Source organism: Heteronotia binoei, chromosome 10 (assembly GCF_032191835.1).
Source record: "Heteronotia binoei isolate CCM8104 ecotype False Entrance Well chromosome 10, APGP_CSIRO_Hbin_v1, whole genome shotgun sequence".
NCBI classification, from domain to species: domain Eukaryota; kingdom Metazoa; phylum Chordata; class Lepidosauria; order Squamata; family Gekkonidae; genus Heteronotia; species Heteronotia binoei.
Genome location: NC_083232.1, coordinates 73,670,139 through 73,688,532, shown reverse-complemented (window position 1 = coordinate 73,688,532; position 18,394 = coordinate 73,670,139). Strand labels below are relative to the sequence as shown.

At 39.2% G+C, this 18,394-nt stretch overlaps 1 protein-coding gene across 1 annotated transcript in view; it reads left to right on the top strand.

Annotated features, from left to right (window-relative positions):
• The window catches only part of ULK4 (unc-51 like kinase 4), a 297,265-nt gene that overhangs the window by 4,525 nt on the left and 274,346 nt on the right, over nt 1–18,394 (top strand). Inside the window, exons 2-14 of the mRNA XM_060247507.1 lie at nt 393–589; nt 2,464–2,563; nt 4,133–4,272; nt 4,515–4,677; nt 5,757–5,858; nt 6,262–6,345; nt 7,833–7,908; nt 8,795–8,890; nt 10,877–11,001; nt 11,116–11,185; nt 13,186–13,288; nt 13,949–14,053; nt 16,397–16,457. Of these exons, the coding sequence (XP_060103490.1) occupies nt 452–589; nt 2,464–2,563; nt 4,133–4,272; nt 4,515–4,677; nt 5,757–5,858; nt 6,262–6,345; nt 7,833–7,908; nt 8,795–8,890; nt 10,877–11,001; nt 11,116–11,185; nt 13,186–13,288; nt 13,949–14,053; nt 16,397–16,457 (1,363 nt within the window). The 5' untranslated portion in view covers nt 393–451. The remainder of the gene's footprint in view (nt 1–392; nt 590–2,463; nt 2,564–4,132; nt 4,273–4,514; nt 4,678–5,756; nt 5,859–6,261; nt 6,346–7,832; nt 7,909–8,794; nt 8,891–10,876; nt 11,002–11,115; nt 11,186–13,185; nt 13,289–13,948; nt 14,054–16,396; nt 16,458–18,394) is intronic.

Sequence of the window (18,394 nt, the reverse complement as noted above, 5' to 3'; positions counted from 1 at the left end):
ATCGTTCCTCTCTTGGCCCTCCTGCGTATGTTCAGGTAGGACCAATACGGGGGATTGCTGTGGTTGCAGATGCGGTGTTCGACTGCCCGAGGTGCTCCTTGCGGTTTGGGAAGCAGAACAAGACTCTTATTGTTATAGTTTTGTAGAAAGGGAACTACATCTCAGTCAGTGTTACTGGTGTTTATCACTTTATACACAATAAAGGTTTGCATGTGAGCCCTCAGAATTTCAACTTCATTACCAGATACATACAATAGTGACTCCCCCTTACTTTGGGTTGTGGTTGGATTAATGTCAGACTTGGGGAACATGTAAAAAATGTATGAAATTGTGTGCTATGAGTTAAAGTAGCTGTTTACACATTAAATGAGGACTGCATTCTTCTTTTAAAGGTGATGCTCTGTTACAAAATCAGGGGCTTTAATCTGATGTGGCCAATATAACTTTCAGTATGGAAAACTTTATTTTGTATGAAGAGATCGGAAGAGGAAGCAAAACAGTTGTTTATAAAGGCAGAAGAAAAGGAACTATTAATTTTGTGGCTATTTTGTGTACTGATAAATGCAAAAGAGCTGAAATAACAAACTGGGTAAGAATTATGTTGAATATATGTGAAAGATATGTGAATGTAAATTATCTAACAACAACACATTTTGAGAAACAAACATACCAACTGATTGAATTGAGTAAATAGCATTTTTTCAGTATCTTACAACTTGCAGGATCTTTATGAGTTTTTTAAATCCTATCTGGACAAAATATGATGTTGATTACAATGGAAGGGCTTGTTACTGTCAGTCTCGTTCTTTTCATTTTGAAAGAAGAAATTGAGAATGAATCCCTAAAATGTTGTTGCTTTATGTGACAAGGTTATCATGAGATGTAATTGTATAAAGAAAATTCTTATGTATTTTAAATATTATATATAAAATATTAAATTAATAAATTAAATATATAAAATATTAAATCTCATATATATATATATATATATATATATATATATATGAGATGGATTATTCCTTGATTCTACGATATAATAAATTCTTATAATACTGTATAAATGGTTATAATTTACATGGGGTTTTATTGGTTTGGTGGAGAATGTCCACTGACAGAAAGTGAGGTTGATTTTCAGCAATATCCCACCCCCTCCCCTGCTGTTCTTGGGGAGAAGCATCCTGTCCCCCAGGAGCAGCATTTGGGAGGGGGGGTATTGTGGGAAGTGAGGAACATGTGCTACACTATTGGAAATCTCTTTCTTCAGCAATCACTTTCTGTGGGATCCAAGTCATAGTCTCTTTAGTGGTAGCTGATGAAGGGAACTTTGGCTCTTGAAAGCTTTTTTTTTTTTGCCTTCAAGTTACAGCTTATGGTGACCCCGTAGAATTTTCAAGGCAAGAGTTGTTCAGAGGTGATCTCTGCATAGCAACCCTCTACATGGGGCTGCCTCTGTGCCGAACCCGGAAGTTGCAGCTGGTGCAGAACGCGGCAGCTAGGCTGTTATTAGGGCTTCCGAAATGGGAGCACATACAGCCGGGGCTGCGCGGACTGCACTGGCTACCAGTTGTATACCGGGTTCGTTACAAAGTGCTGGTTATCACCTTTAAAGCCCTATATGGTTGAGGACCTGGCTACCTGAAGGACCGTCTCTCTCCATATGAACCCCAGAGAGCACTGAGGTCAGCTGGGAAGAACCAGCTGACTATCCCCGGGCCGAAGGAGGCAAAATTACAGAATACCCGTACACGGGCCTTCTCCATTGCAGCTCCACACCTATGGAACCAGCTCCCGGAAGAAGTGCAGGCCCTACGGAGCCTTGAACAGTTCCACAGGGCCTGCAAGACCATCCTTTTTAAGATGGCCTTTACCTGACTGAACGACTGATGATTCGCCTTAAGTGATTCCACCATAATATTTACGCCTAATAGAGTAGCACCAGGAATGTTAATTTTAAGTGGAATGTTTTAAGTGAATGTGATTTTAAATCTGTTGTATAATTTATTGTATGGATTGAGATGTTGTTAGCCGCCCTGAGCCTGCTTCGGCGGGGGGGGGGGGGGGGCGGGATATAAATAAAATGTTGTTGTTGTTGAATTGCTTTCTTCATAGAGTACAGTGAAACTATAATGTGCCAAAATAGCACATTGAAGAAATAAACTGACAAAAGTGTTCTTTTGTCAGTTTATTTCTTTGTCTTTAGTGTACTAAAACAGAATAATTACTCTGTATCTTGAGCGTTTGTACCAATAGTGCACAATTTTTCAGTCAGAAACTTCCTGTGAGATAATTCTTTGTAGATGCAGAAACTATTTGAAGTAAATGGTAATTACATAGTATCTAGAGCATTTGTTACAATGATTTTAAATGCAAGGGATTGTTAAATTATTCCTTTATGAGATTATTAAAAGGCCTGATACTGTTTGGCCCAACCCATGTCATTTAAGTGTAGATGATCTGTTACAGGTGCGTCTTACCCATGAAATTAGACACAAGAACATAGTAACATTTCATGAATGGTATGAAACAAGCAATCATCTCTGGCTTGTGGTAGAATTATGTACAGGTAAGAGTATGTTAAGCCGATATGTTGAGTATAATTCCCAAGGGGTAGTCATGCTAGTCTGTTACAACAAATTAAAAGTCCAGTGGTACATTAAAGATGAACAAAAATGTATTCCCGTTTAAGCTTTTGTGAATCAGACCTCACTTCCTTTGCTGCATAGGATTGCATTATCATTTTACAATCTTTATAACCAAAGTAACAAAAGGGGAGGGAAGTGGAGGCATCCAACTCCTCATCTTCTCTCCACCCTTTTGCACTCCTGTGTATCAGAGAAAGTGAGGTCTTAATCAAACTCTCCTTAAGCTTCAATAAATGTTCTATGTGGAATGAGCAACTATGGAAAACAACTGTGCAGCTCACCTGGGTTCATACAACTAATGTCATAGCTTTTTGGATCCTGGCCAAAGTTATTATTTTTTATGGATAATGAAGGTCAGAATCCAAAAAGCTACTTAAGGTGTAACCTAGGGATTGGGTATGCAAGTAAGGATTTTTATTTTTTTTCCCCTTTGAAAAACTGCTTGTAACATTCCAGTTTCAAAAGATGTTTGCTATGCATCTTGGCTGCTAGGTCTCTGTGTGTAATTGTGAACAGAAGAAGAGTAGATTGTTCTTTACCAGAAGGAATCTAAATATGACTTATAATCACCTTTCCCGTCTTTTTCATGCAAAAGGTACCTTGTGAGGTAGGTAGGGCTGAGAGTTCTGAGAGAACTGTAACTGGCCCAAGGTCACTCTGCAGGTTTTATGTGGAGGAATGGGGACTCAGACCCAATTAGAGTCTGCCGCTCTTAACCTCTACGCCATGCTGGTTGACAAACTGATTGAGAGAAACAAGTCCAAAGCTTCCTTGGGGATGCAGAATTACTAAGCCATTTGGACCTAGTGCAAAGTTTTTAAACCTGTTACCCCAACAAGATGCTTTGTCTGTAATTTATCATATTAGGTGATGCGCTGTGTGAATTTAGGTTCTGTCTACTTTTAATTTTATATACTGAATACATCCTATAGAAGAATGGAGTACTACAGTAGAGAGGTTGAGACAACTGGAATATCAGGTTAACATTTTTCAGTTCTATGAATAGGTGTATATGAATTTGTGCCAGGTGTATATGTGCCAATGAATGGGGGGGTTATATTGTAAGACATACTTCTAGAAGATGTTAGAGCCTTGCGGGACCTTGCCCAGTTCTGCAAGGCCTGCAAAACAACATTATTACTAATGGCCTTCAGCCAAAGTACATAGATGCCCAATACCATTGAATGTATTGTATTAATTTTAGCACCAAAACTGTTGTTTTAAAATTGTATTAATAATCTTAAACTGTTTTAACTACTTAATTGATAATAGATTACTCTTATTGTTTTACTATCTTATTGTTGATGTTGAAATGTTGTTAGCCGCCCTGAGCCTGCCTCAGCAGGGAGGGTGGGATATAAATGCGAAAAATAAATAATAAATAAATGTGTCTAAATATTTAGAAAGTTTATAATGTAATGCTACTAGTAGTCTGTCTATTGCAAAAAAGTTAAATTATTCAAAGTGATTTTCGATTAATACCTTTACAGGTGGGTCACTAGAAATGGTAATTGCTCAAGATGAACATCTACCTGAGGATGTTGTACGAGAGTTTGGTATTGATTTGGTTACTGGACTCCATCATATTCATGACCTTGGAATTCTTTTCTGTGATCTTACACCTGGAAAGGTAAGCGTGTCTTCCAAGATGATGATTGCAAACAGATAGCTGTGTTTGTCATAGCAAAATAAAACAAATATCTAGTATAACCTTAAAGAGTAATTTTTTTCTAATATTAGCTTCCATAGTCCACTTTTTCAGATGGATATTTGAAGTCATAGATTGATACCTGAATTCCTAAAACTGTTAAATCTCTTTCAGTGTCTAAGAAATGACTAATTAGTGTTTATGTCTGTGTTTTGACATTACAGATTCTCCTGGAAGGACCGGGCACTCTGAAATTCAGTAACTTCTGCTTGGCTAAAGCGGAAGGTGAAAACTTAGAAGAATTTTTTGCTTTAATAGGAACAGAGGAGGGAGTAGGTGACAGTGGTGAAAACACAGGACAAAGAAATCAGAAAAACAAACTTAAAGGTATATTTCAATATGAAAAGATGTTGATAACTAAAAATAAAGGACTGGATCCAGAGTTTCTGTTCTTTTAGTGATGAAGCCTTCCTCTGATGTAAGGAGCCTCCTTGTGCTAGAACATGCAGTTTTCACCATCAGAAGGTTCCTTGCATCTGAGGAAGACTTCACCAATAGAAGACTTCCCCCTCTTGAAGCTGTCTGTGCTTTTAGCCGCCACCACCTCCTAGGGCAGTGAATTCCACATGTTAATCACCCTTTGGGTGAAGAAGTACTTCCTTTTATTCATTTTAACCTGACTGCTCAACAATTTCATCGAATGCCCACAAGTTCTTGTATTGTGAGAAAGGGAGAAAAGTACTTCTTTCTCTACTTTCTCCATCCCATGCATTATCTTGTAAACCTCTATCATGTCACCCCACAGTCGATGTTTCTCAAAGCTAAAGAGCCCCAAGCATTTTAACCTTTCTTCATAGGGAAAGCGTTCCAACCCTTTAATCATTCTAGTTGCCCCTTTCTGGACTTTTTCCAATGCTATAATATCCAAAAGATGCTTTGTCTGTGATTTATCATATTAGGTGATGTGCTGTGTGAACTTAGGCTCTCTGTTTTATTGAAAGCATTTCTTGGGTGGATGGACAATTATTCATTGTTCAATGCAAAGACATACCAAACTGTTATGGTCCTTAGAAGATAATGCAGTGTATTTGCTTAGCTGAGAGTTGTGCCAAGTGGCAGTGGATGCTACACTACCCCAGGTCTTCTGTGGTCTCCCCGTGCACTTTCCCCTTCTAGGTGACTTCATCCTACAGCTATTATAAAGTGCAAAGCAGAGGTGACATTTTGGATTTCCAAGTCTGTCTGCTTGAATGTTTACATCATCCTCTTTTTGTGACTGCTTATTGTTCTGTGATAAATTGAAGTGGCTCTAGGTTGTGTTGCAATCCCATCTGTATGACTTACTTATTTAGAATGACTACTCTCCTTAAAATCTAGTAGGGGTGGTAATAGATACGTTAGTGACTTTTGAAGGCTATCTTTTGCAGATATGGGAAAAAATCACTACTGATTACTTTTTTTGGCAGGCTCTTCAGTATACGTTGCTCCAGAAGTGATAAAAGGAGCTGACTTCTCTATAGCCAGTGATCTGTGGTCATTGGGCTGTTTGCTGTATGAAATGTTCTCAGGTATTCGTACAATATAATTCATTGCATATTATGCATATTAAAATATCTTGGAAAATTAAGACGATTATATTTTTAAATGTTTTTAAGATTCAGATAGCTAAAATGTAATGAGGTCATTAGGAGAAGGTGGCTTGTATGTACAGTATACCAAGTATGTAGTAAACAGAACAGGAACCAAAATGGAGAGGAGTGTGTGTGTTTCAAGAAAGAGAGAGAAAGATCTGCTAAGCAGAAGTATTTCAGTGAGGGAACTCATTCTGGCAAAGTATCTACAGGTCAGTATTATCATATTCAGAAAGCACAGGTTTATATCTTTAGTATAATAAGTTCCTACAACTGTAATTTTCAGCTATTTCGAAACTTATGTTGTTTTTGTTGAACTTTGGACCAAACATATTTATAGGAAAACCTCCATTCGTCTCAGAAAACCTCACTGAATTATCAGAACAGATTGTTCATGAAGATCCTTTTCCATTTAGACAAGAAGGTAATGCTGTCTGGTAATATATGATTTAATAAACCTAGTTAAAAATAACATAGCCACTTTCTCAAGTGTGAGAAAAGCATGCATGGGTTTTATTGCTTGTCAAAGTAATACCTAGGAGAAAATATTTCAGAAACTTAATATGTACTCTAGTGATGCAAAATGTCGTAAGACGTCCTTCTTGCTACTACACCTTTCTTTTTTTCTGGCGTGTAATAATAAACACTGCATTCAGATGTCACCCTTCTACCAGTGCTACAAATCCCAATGAAAGACTACTAAGTAACTGGATATTTATTACAAACAAAAGTTTTGGGGTTTGTTTTGTAAAATTTCATTTGAAAGAACGGGAAGAATCAGTTCTTTCTGTTAAAGAAGAAAGCTGGAAAAGTGTGCTGAAGAAGCATTATAAAGTTCAGTCTCTGTACCTGCATAGAACATAGTTGGTCATATAGCACCAGTAGATTACTGAGCATGCGGGCCCAAAATTTGTGCATGAAGGGACAGAGAAGTATATCTTCATGTGGCCAAAGATGCCAGCAAAATGACTGCCAGTAATTGCAAGAAGGTAGAAAGCAAGCATTGGGAAAATATTGCCAGCAGTTAGTAAGTATATAAAGAGTGGCGAATAGAACTAGTTTTGGTAGTGATGGAAAGATAGGAAGTGAAAGGTTGATTTGGGAGAATGTAGTGACAAAAGGTTTCCCAGATTCGTGGCAGTGCACACTAGGCCTAGATTTCATTGACAAGGACAAGAATTTGCAGTGTTCTGTGATGATATTTGAAAAATTGAGTTTAAGGAAGAGTTTAATGAAGGTAATAATATTTTCTTTCTCTTTGCTAATACATTGTTGTCTGGTCCCACTCTTCCTCCAAGGAGTTCAGTGTAGTATAATTTCTTGTCTATCCTGTCAACAATCATATGAAGTAGGCTAGGCTAAGAGACTGCCTGGCTGAAATTCAGCTGGCAAACTTCATGCCAGACTGGGAATTTAAACCAAGATCTCCCAGATCTTTGTGATGCCCTAACAGCTAAAGTACAGATCTAGTTATTTTGATATCACTACAATTCATTTATTGTGACAAGAACAAGTTAATGTCTAATAAGCATCATTAACTGTATGACGAACCCATTGCTTTGTGCAATTTTAGAAATCTGATAGCAGAATGGATCTAAGAGCTAATAGATATGCTTACTTTTTTAAAAAGATTGCAAAATGAAACGTGATGCAACGTCATCCCAGAGTCAGAAACAGCTGGTGTTTGCACAGGAGGACTACCTTTACCTTTTTAAAATGAAACACATAGCCAGCAATATTGATCTAATGACAACATCACATGCCCTTGGTTACTCTTTTGTAAGACTGACCAGTGCAGATGAGCTTGATTCTATTTTGATAGTGTAATCATGATATTTTTAGACTTTGTTTGGAAAATTACTTCCCCCCCCCCCAAAAAAAAAAAATCAACTCTGCAATTTTACTTTACAGGACCTACACTTCTAAAACCATCCTCAGACTTTATTAGTTTGCTTGAGTCCTTGCTTCAAAAGGATCCGCTAAAGAGGTTATTTATTATTTTATTATTTTATTGAATGTTTAGCCTGCCTTCTTCTGCACAGCAGGGCTTAGGGCAGGTAACATAGTTAAAACAATAAATATAATTTAACTATTAAAACAGTTCTTATCATCCTAATTAGGAGCCCCGTGGTGAAGAGTGGTAAGCTGCAGTACTGCAGTCCAAGCTTTGCTCATGACCTGAGTTCAATCCTGGTGGAAGCTGGGTTCAGGTAGCCAACTCAAGGTTGACTCAGCCTTCCATCCTCCCGAGGTCGGCAAAAAGAGTACCCAGCTTGCTGGGGGTAAAGTGGAGATGACTGGGGAAGGCAATGGCAAACCACCCTGTAAAAAGTCTGCCATGAAAATGTCGTGATGCGATGTCACCCCAGAGTCGGAAACAACTGATGCTTGCACAGGGGACTACCTTTACCTTTATCATCCTAATTAACACCAAACAGATGGCACATGGAGCACAATTGATACATCTTAACTAAGGGATAGTTTCCTTATATATACAGTACATCTGTGAATTATAAGCTGATGTTATAGCTGATCTTAAAAACTAAGATGGAGTGGGTGATCAGAGGAAAGCTAGGGGGAGGCCAATCCAGGTACAGTTGTCACTGCCTCATTCATAGGCCAGGCAGAATAAATGCCACAGGGCCTAGATTTCATTGGGAAGAGCATTACACCTGGCCCCAGGTCAGGGCCGAAAATGTTCTGTCTTGAGTTGAGAATGTTAGAACGTTGATTTGAAAATCTAGTGATTTGTAAATGATAGATGCTGATCGTAAGGATTACCATAGTATTTTTTTGGGAGGAGGATGCATTATGGTCTTTAAATTGTCAATGTGTTTGGAAAGTTATATAAGTTCATTTCATTGCATTTAAAGGTTGACTTGGGTAGAATTATTACAGCATTCTTTCTGGAAAGGTGCCTTTATTCAAACTCCCAGTGAATCCATGTCCAGCCAGGACTCAAGCTTCAGGTACAATAGATTCAGTGGAGATTCTTGTCATTTTTAAATTGTCTTTTCAGTTGCTGTTTCAGTTTTAATTTCTTGAGAATGCACTTAGTTCACACAGATTTGGAATGTGGCCCTATTTGCACGCAGCAGTTCTAGTACTGAATTGTTGCTGGATGAAAAAGTACCTCAGGAACAGATGTTGGCTATTATGGGAGTTTTACCGCAGTCACTTGTACGAATGTGCCAGTTGCACTGCTACTTCTAGTTTTGCAGTTTGGACTGCTGGAAGTCAGCGTGATTAAAGGCATGGTTTCATTCTGGACTGGAAGAAACAAACATGAATAAATATGTTTTTTGAAAAACTTTTCTTCTTTGTTGCACCCTATGTAGCGCATGGTACAATTACTGCCTGATTCTGACAAACAATTATATATGTAATTGTATATTTATTTATTTATTCATTTATTCCGTAATTTATATCCCGCCCTTCCCACAGAGTGGCTCAGGGCGGCTCACAACAACGACAAAACGATAAAACAATAAAACAGAAGCACAGTTATTACATTTAAAAAGTTAAGCATTTAAAAACCTAAAAACTATAACATTATAACATTAACACTACACAGTATAAAACACAGCAGTTTAGCAGGCTACATTTATCCAGTCGGGCGTAGGCTAACCGGAAGAGGGTTGTCTTACAGGCCCTGCGGAACTGAGTAAGATCCCGCAGGGCCCTCACCTCTTCCGGTAGCTGGTTCCACCATGTTGGAGCCATTGTAGAGAAAGCCCTGTCTCTAGTTGCCTTGAGACGGACTTCCTTAGGCCCAGGGATGGTGAGGAGATTTTGAGTCCCAGACCTCAGTACTCTCTGGGGAACGTGTGGGGAGAGACGGTCCCTCAGGTAGGCAGGTCCCAGGCCATATAGGGCTTTAAAGGTGATAACCAGCACCTTGTACCGGACTCGGTATGTTATTGGGAGCCAGTGCAGAGCCCGAAGACCCGGCCGGATGTGCCCCCACCTTGGGAGGCCCAATAGCAGCCGGGCCGCGGCATTCTGCACCAGCCCCATGTAGAGGGCATTGCAGTAATCCAACCTTGAGGTGACCGTAGCATGGATCACTGTTGCTAGGTCGTCGCGGTCCAGGAAGGGAGCCAACTGCCTTGCCCGTCTGAGATGAAAAAACGCGGACTTGGCAGTGGTTGCTATCTGAGCCTCCATCTTTAGGGACGGCTCTAATAGCACCCGCAGGCTCTTGACCCTGCCCGCCGGTATCAGCGGAGCACCGTCAAAAGCTGGCAGGGGGATTTCCCCCCCCGGTCCCCGGCGACCAAAACAAAGGACCTCTGTCTTCGCCGGATGCAGTGTCAGTCCACTCAGTCTGAGCCACTCAGCCACGGCCTGTAGTGCCCGATCTAGATTTTCTGGGGCGCAGACCGGTCGGCCGTCCATAAGCAGATAGAGCTGGGTGTCATCAGCGTACTGGTGACACCCCAGCCCATACCTTCGGGCAATCTGGGCAAGAGGTCGCATATAATAAACACCAGTCAATGTGACACTGACATTTGATTCATTGAGTAATTTAAATATTACTGGGGGAGCAGGGAGTGAAATGTATGTTTAGCAATGTCCTTTGATGGATCTCCACCTGCCTTCTAGAATAATAATCATGACAACTACAAACTTTTCTGTGGTAAAGTGAGGTTCTTGGGTTTCTGCAGTGCAATGTTTTACATAATTACTCCCAATCTAAGGCTACTGAAATGAATGAGTGCTGGCTGAAGTAACTTTGCATAACTTTCATTGTGAAACATCCACTAAATTCTGTTTGATATGGTCACAATTGCCTTACATTCACCTCACCAATTACGTTTTCAGAATGCGTCCCCTTAAAGTTAGTTAAATAAAAATGTTTTAGCAAAATTATTCAAGTTGTTTAAAGTTGTGACCTTAAATAAATTCAGTGAAATTGTATTGACTTCAAAATTAATTCACTTCTGTTTGAATAGTGGTGAAAGCACCAACCTGTTTGTATCTGGAAAGTCTAACAATCAGTCAGAGAGTAAAAAAAAGGCAGACATCGTTATATGCCCGGAAGCAGAAAATAAACAATTGAACAAATCTTTCAAGCTAGGTAAGAGTACAACATCTGTATTAGTATAATGTGATAATCCTAATGAAGATGGATGTTTGGAGAATTGTATACATATAAATATTTATATTAATACTAGTATATTTTATTTGGTAGAAAATCCAGAAGAATTACGTCCTAAAAGTGCTGTTGATGGTGAATCAAATGAGTCTATATTTCTTCTCAGGTATGACATAATACGTAGTCTTTTTTCCCTTGAATCAGATTCCATCCCCTGGCTTTATTATGTGATTACAGCAGGCTTTAAAAACACAAACCTGTTTCCATCTTATATATGGTTTAGACCAGGTGTGTCAAACTCATTTGTTATGAGGGACATATCTGACATAAATGGGACTTTTGTTGGGCTGGGCCATATGTGTCATAAAATGTAGTGCCATGTAGTGGAGATGTAAACTTTATGAAGGACACAGACAAACTCAACTAAAGATACTGTATTTTTAACTTAAAATATAAACATGCTTAAAACACTAATGCTCTTGCAGTATTTTATTTATTTAACAGTCTGATATGTGACACCTCCCAAACCTTCCACCCTTGCCCTTAAAAGGTGCCTGCTTAAAATGGAAAGTTGGGGGAGCAGTTGACAATTCAGTTTTTTAAAATAAAACATCAAGAAAAAGCACAAGGATCACAGCAGAAACAAAAAATATAAAATGTTCTGAGCCTAGGAAAACATGAAATAGGTGGGCATTGCAAGCTTCTCCCCTCAGGTCTACTCAGAGTGGTAGTGGCTCCTCAGGGTCTCAGGTATTTTTCACAGGGTGATTTGAGATAATGTTGGTTGTCCTCTTCAGCACTTGTTCTGCACTGGAGCCCCACATTAGGTGTGTGTATTAAAACTAATATTTCTCAGCAAAACTGGAGTTTTTAACTGTGGTTGGTCCCAAACCTCCCCCCCTCTTAAAAATGCCTGCCTAAAATGGAGACATGGGGGATAGCAGGATTTGGCAATGTAATTTTTAAAATAAAATATCAAGAAAAAGCACAAGAATTACAGCAGATACTAAAATATATATAAAATGCTCTGAACCTGGGAAAACATGAAATGGCTGGGTATTGCAAACTTCTCCCCCCAGGTCTACTCATAGTGTAAGTGGCTCTGCATGTAATGTCTTCCTTTGTCTGTGGGTTCCCGGATTAGAATACTCACACAGGCACCTGTTCTCAGGTCCACACAGCAGAGACAAGCTGGCTGAAAACATCAGTCATTTTGTTGCAAGGGGATGGCTACAACTAACATACAAAACTAGAAACTGAATCAAGAGCTCCACCCAATAGGACCAAACTAAATCACATAGATACCAGTGGGAGCAGATTGTTATATATATATATCCATTATATATATCCATATATACAATAAATGTCATACTCCATGGAGTTTTTGTACAGGGTGGTTTGAAATGGGAGAGGCTTGAAGGCCCATTGGAGATAATGGGAGCCAAGAATGCCAGTTGACTTGCATGGGCTCCAGTGAAATATACTGTAGGACAAAAAAAGTTGCACAGAACATGTGGAATGGATTTTCCATTAAGGTCTCTGGGCCCAAATAATTACTTTGGGAATGGAGAATCCATTCCACATTTTCTTTGCAACTTTTTTGTGCTGAGGTATATTTCAGTGGAGTCCATAGGAGCTTCCAGCTGAAGGTGAAAACGAACTGGGAAGTTTAGCAGCCCTGTCCTCTGCTCCCTGCACTCAGCATCACTCTGGATTGAGCTCCAAATGGTGAGGACAGGCTGGGGAGGGGGCAGGGAGAAGAAGAGAACTGCAGGATGAATTAAAGCCCTGGGCAGACCTTTTTGGCCCATGAGCCATAGGTTGTTGCCCCTGGTTTAGACCTCAAACATCAGTTGTTGTGGGGAGCCAAAGAGAGAATATCTGATATGATATCTTCCTGAGCTGCACTAGTTGGACTAGTGGCCTAATTTCATGTGTTTCATGGCTAAACCTACAACTGAAAACTTGTCCTGCAACTGAATAGTGAGCTGCACCTGAGGCTTGATTTTGTAGCAGGATTTGCTGTTTGCTAGCAGACTGGTGGAAAATGGTAGTGAACTTGAACTATGTGTACATAATAGCATACAATTCTGGGAGCTTTAGAGGATTAATGTAGGAGAGAGTTGAAATTTAAGTACTCTGTTTTGTTTGCATGTTCTTTTCCAGTTCTCGCCCTACTCCAAGAACTAGCGCTGCACTAGAAATGAATGGCACTACTACTGGTCTGACTCCAAATTCAGCACACCAGACACTGCCTCCTTCTGTAAAGGTGAGTGCAGACTGAAGAAAGGAAGAGGCCAATAAGTTTTATAATATTACTATTTTTTAGCTGTTATCTTAGTATTATGGCATTTTAATATTTGAAGCTTAAACCTAACTGGTTTTACTTTAGTGTTTTAGCCATGTACTTAAGGATGTAATTGTTGACTTGTAACCTACTTAACCCATTGTTTTGTATTTTTATTTGTCTGCATGTGTGCAGATTTATTTATTTATTTATTTATATTTTGACTTCCCTCCGAAGTGGCTCAGATGATGCAAATGTATTGGGGGGGGGGGCGGATTTAAACCCCACTATGTTGATTCCAGATTTTTTTGTAAACTTGTGAGTGCCCCAAATTTGCAGAAAAATCTGTTTAACTGCAATGTGGCCCTAATTTAGCTTTCGTCAGTTGGTGCCTATGGGCATCTAATAGTATATAGATAATTTATGGTCTTATCATTGACAACGGAGAGTGCATGGAGTCATTCTCCAAACTTAAAGCTGACAGAGGCTGCTAAGGAGGACTGTAAGAATTTTTTTTCATAGAAAGGGTGGGAAGACAGCAAGGGTGGTGGGCACTTGCCCAGAGCCTCCTTCTACAGCCCATTGTATTTTTATTCACAACGGACCTTACTCCTAGTTACTAATATTTTACTTATATTCTAGGTTAAATACTCATACTGCAGTCAGCAGGATATAGAGTCCAGAATGAAGGAACTTATCTACACAGACTCTGATCTTAGTGTAACTCCTATTATTGACAATCCAAAGGTAACATTAAAACTCTCTTCCCACACAGCTCTTCTGAATGTATTCAGGAACGTCAAGCCATTTGTTGCCCTGCTCAAATAAATTTTTACCTCTTATAAACCTAGTGGTCATCCCGGTTTTCTACAGTTTTATATAAAACACATGTACTGGTTGGATGGATAGTTTTTGTATTAGCTATATTAACAGAAAAAAATGATTAGGCATTGTGTCTTTTAGCATTTTTCTTGGTGTGTGTTCTGAATGTTGTGGCCTGTGAAGTTAGCTTAACATTAAAATTGTGCATTCTGTGGGTTGGTGTCCTTCCCCCCCTCCCATCTTGTCCTTTTGTATGGTTTTATATTCTTTCAGGCTTTTAGTGGTTATTCCACAGAATCTTCATAACAATTCTATGAGGTAATTTAGACTGAGAGTGATCTGCCCATAATTAATCGGGTGAGGGATGGGCAGAGCTTTGAACCTTGATCTCTTTGGTACAAGTGAAACACTCTAATCACACAAATGTTATTAGTAAAGTGATAAAGGGATGCTGAGTTTTCAAACTGCTGTAGTGGTTTGACTGGGAAACCCAACTGTGAATCCCCATTCTGCCATGGAAGCTCACTGAGTGATCATTGGCTAGTTACACACAGCACAACCTACCTCACAGAGTTGTTGTGATGATAAACTGGAGGAGAACAATGTAAGCAGCTTTGGGTCCCCTTTGGGGTGAAACGTGGCGTGTAAATGGAGTAAATACATAAACAAATTAAAATGCCTGAAATGGTATAGTCATTTTGGCCTATTGCTGAAAAATTAACAGGTTGGGCATGGAACAAAGAATCAGGGACCTTTTTATGATGGTTTCCTTCTGGGTATATATCTGATCTTATAGAAGTGGAAATGTATCCGGGACCCCCCCCCCCTCCTCCCAAGAGTTAAAAAATATCCTTCATGTTTTGGAACATGGCTATCTGCTTGATGACTGGGGGCCCCTTGTGGTCATTATGGGAAAGTGTTAAAGAGACTTTGGGAGTAGGTTAAAAAGTGTCCCATCTTTTGCAGTTTTTACTCGCCCTTCAGGCAATGAGCATGAGCTTGCTCTTCTGCTTTTGCAATTACCCTTGCATCCGTAAAACTGCACTTAGTTGATGTTGCATTCCATGAATGTTTTGTTGGGTATAGGGCAGGGGAAAGGATCTCACAGAAAAGTCCCTAGGCTTTCATGTTTGCTCACCTAAGAAAGTGGAGGGGTTTGAAGCAGGCAATGACAATCTTGAAGCTTGAACAAGTGCACATGAAAGCAGATGGTCCTGGTTCCAGAGCACTTAGGGCTTTCAGTTGAGCCTGGTAATAAAAAGCATATTAAGTGTGGCTGTGATCCAAAGATCTGGTTCTGCATAGCCATAGGAGCTTTGGACTTGTGTTTCTCAAAAAGCAACTCCCAAAATAGCAACTCCCCAAGCTTATGGTAAACTACTTTTGAAACTGAAGGAAATTTTCAAAGTAATTGTGGCAAGCTACTCAGAAACAAACTGCTGGGCAGGGCAGCAGCGAGACTCCTGCCCTGCCTAGTAGCAAGACTCACCTGGGTAGAGCAGGCTGGGACCAAGGGCAGAAAAGTATGGTAGCCTCAGCAACAGGGTAGCCTTTGCAGTCTGGTCCTGGGAAACTCAAACGATGTGAAGGCAGTGAGCAAACCTGGGTGGAGGAAAAAGGGGTCTCTGGACCCAGGTGTTTTGAAGGAAGTCAGGGAACAGAAGCGAAGATGACAGCTCTTAACCAGGTGTGAGGCTTGGGCTCTAAAAATGGAGGAAGGGGAAATGGTAAGAGAAGAAGAAGGCAAAAGTAGGAGGCAGGTTGTGATGTTGTGGCTCTTTTCCTGTATAATGCAGTGTAACCCTGAGGGGTGAAGTGATTCAGACTTTCAGGGGTCTGGATTGATAAATAAAAACTTGCATAAGAAAACAGTGACTGGGCTTGTGATCCCAAGACCCCATAAACTGAGATCCCAAGACCACATATGATGTCAGAGGGCACTACTACAGTTTATAATATAATGAGCCGCTTTTCAGATAAAACAGTTTTTTTAAAAAACAACTGAGGCTCCTGGTTTCCTTTAATGCTGAAATGGACAAAGTTCAGGAAACACTATTTAGCTACTTGCATTGATACTGTTTTCATCATATTATAGGTTTACATTGTTCTCCAGCTTCATGATAGTAATAGTTTTGTGGGGGTTAAGACTGAAATATCAACAGCTCGTTGGCTTATTCTGATAAAAACTACAATGTGAGGATACATGCAAATTTTATACTTGTCAGATGCTCAGAATTGCCTCAAAGTCAGACCATTCATTTTTTTCAGATAGTAAAGCAAGCACCTGTGAGATTTGACTTGAAAAGTTTACATATACCAGCCTATTCAGGTAAAGTCTGCTGAAGTAATTTTAAAATATGAAGCAATTCTAAAAATACATAAAATATACACAATGGCAAATTCTTGATACTAAAGATAGTCTTGGAATCCACTTAACTGCTATGTGATCTTTTGTACTTATTTGATTTACTTTGAATTCTCACAAATGCTGTTATATAAAAGGCATATGTGAGTGGGCAGGAAAGGTTATTATTGTTATTTTAAAATTAAATGTATTCTGTTTTATGTATGTTATGGTAGTCAATTTTAGGCATGTTTTATTTAGTGTTTGTCTTAAGGAAAAATGCAACAGGATGGTAGACTGTAACATGATGAGTCAGATGACCCTGTCATACATTGGTGCTAGATGCTTGTTTTTACATTCTCAAAAATTGCAGTTAAAGTACAATATATATTGAAACCAAACCAGATTTATGTATTCTGTTTCAGTAGTAAAGCTGCTTTGGTTCCGGTAATGGAAATTCTTTGCATTAGATGCAGTTCTGCAAGCCTGCTTATGTGAAATGTGAAACTTCCTGTACTGCAGTTCTGCAAGCCTGCTTATGTGAAATGTGAAATTTCCTGTACTGAACTTACCTTGTAGGGTAGTCACATTAAACTATCTTGTTAAAGGGTTTCTACATGCTTGTTTTTTTCCAGAAACAAAGCAATGGTTTTAAAGCCATTCTTGGAGTGTTGCCCCTTTTGTGTCCTTTGTGGGATATAGGTTTTTGTGTGAATGGCTTGTTGTATCAGATAATAGAACAAGAGAGCCTCCCATAGCCTCCAGAACTTACCTGGAAAATGGCTTCCAAGTGTGATGTATTGAGTTATGGCAGGGTCTTGTGTTAAATTGCAAGTGCATGTGAGTTAAGGTTGTTGAATGTATTCTTGTCCATTGTTCTTTTACATTTGGAAAGGGAAAGTATTGCATGTAAGATAGTTGGAGAAAATCACCTGGTGATTTGTCAAATGAAAGATGTGCCTACTAATTTGAGAGCTGGTGTATTGTAGTGGTTAGAGTGTCAGACTAGGATCCTGGATACCCAGGTTCAAATCTCCACTCTGCCTTGGAAGCTTTCTTATGGGACTTCGTACAATTCACATACTCTCAGCCTGAACTGCGGTTGATGTGAGGATAATGTGGTGGAGATCAGCATGATGTAATTCACTTTGGGTCTCCACTGGTGAGAAAGGGGGGGTATAAATGAACTAAGTAAATAAACGTAAGTTTAGCAAGATGTATGCAGACAAGTTTCAGCTATGGCCCTAATCTTGCTGTAGTGTTAGACAAATGACAAAAAAACCCGCAAGAAACTTTAAAGAGACAAAAAAATGGTCATGATGAGGAATAATTGAAACAAGATTGCATGTACATTGCAGCTTTCAAATTCCTTCTGGACTCTAAAATGTTGATGGGAGTGCCATCTCCCACTGAAGCTAGTAGCAGATGTCAAATTGGTCTTACTCAGCCAGGACTGTACCCTTAATTAGTAATGATCTGCAGACTAAATTTTGACACTGTTGAAAATCATAGCTGAGATCTACTAGGATATTGAAATCTTGTTCTGGTGAGGCTTCACGTTTTCTAGCATAGACTATCACATAAACGGGTCTCTCTCTTTTAAATGTTTTCCATGCCATATAGCTAAATTTTGAATATATGGGGTAACACTTATTATACAATGTATTTTTAGTGAGAGAGACAAATGTGTGATGCAAAAGACTTAACTGACTGCATTGTACTAAATAAAAGCACATTTTAAAATAAGCTTGTAGCAGAGACTGATCAGAAAAACAAAAGATCATAATCTGGCATGTATAATTTCTTCCTTTATCATTTCCTTAAGTACTATTTAGGTATTATTTAGGTAGATATGAATGTCCTTGCTAAACAGATTTGAGCCAAAAATCTGACTCCTGTGCCAGTTGAAATCTCTGTTTTGT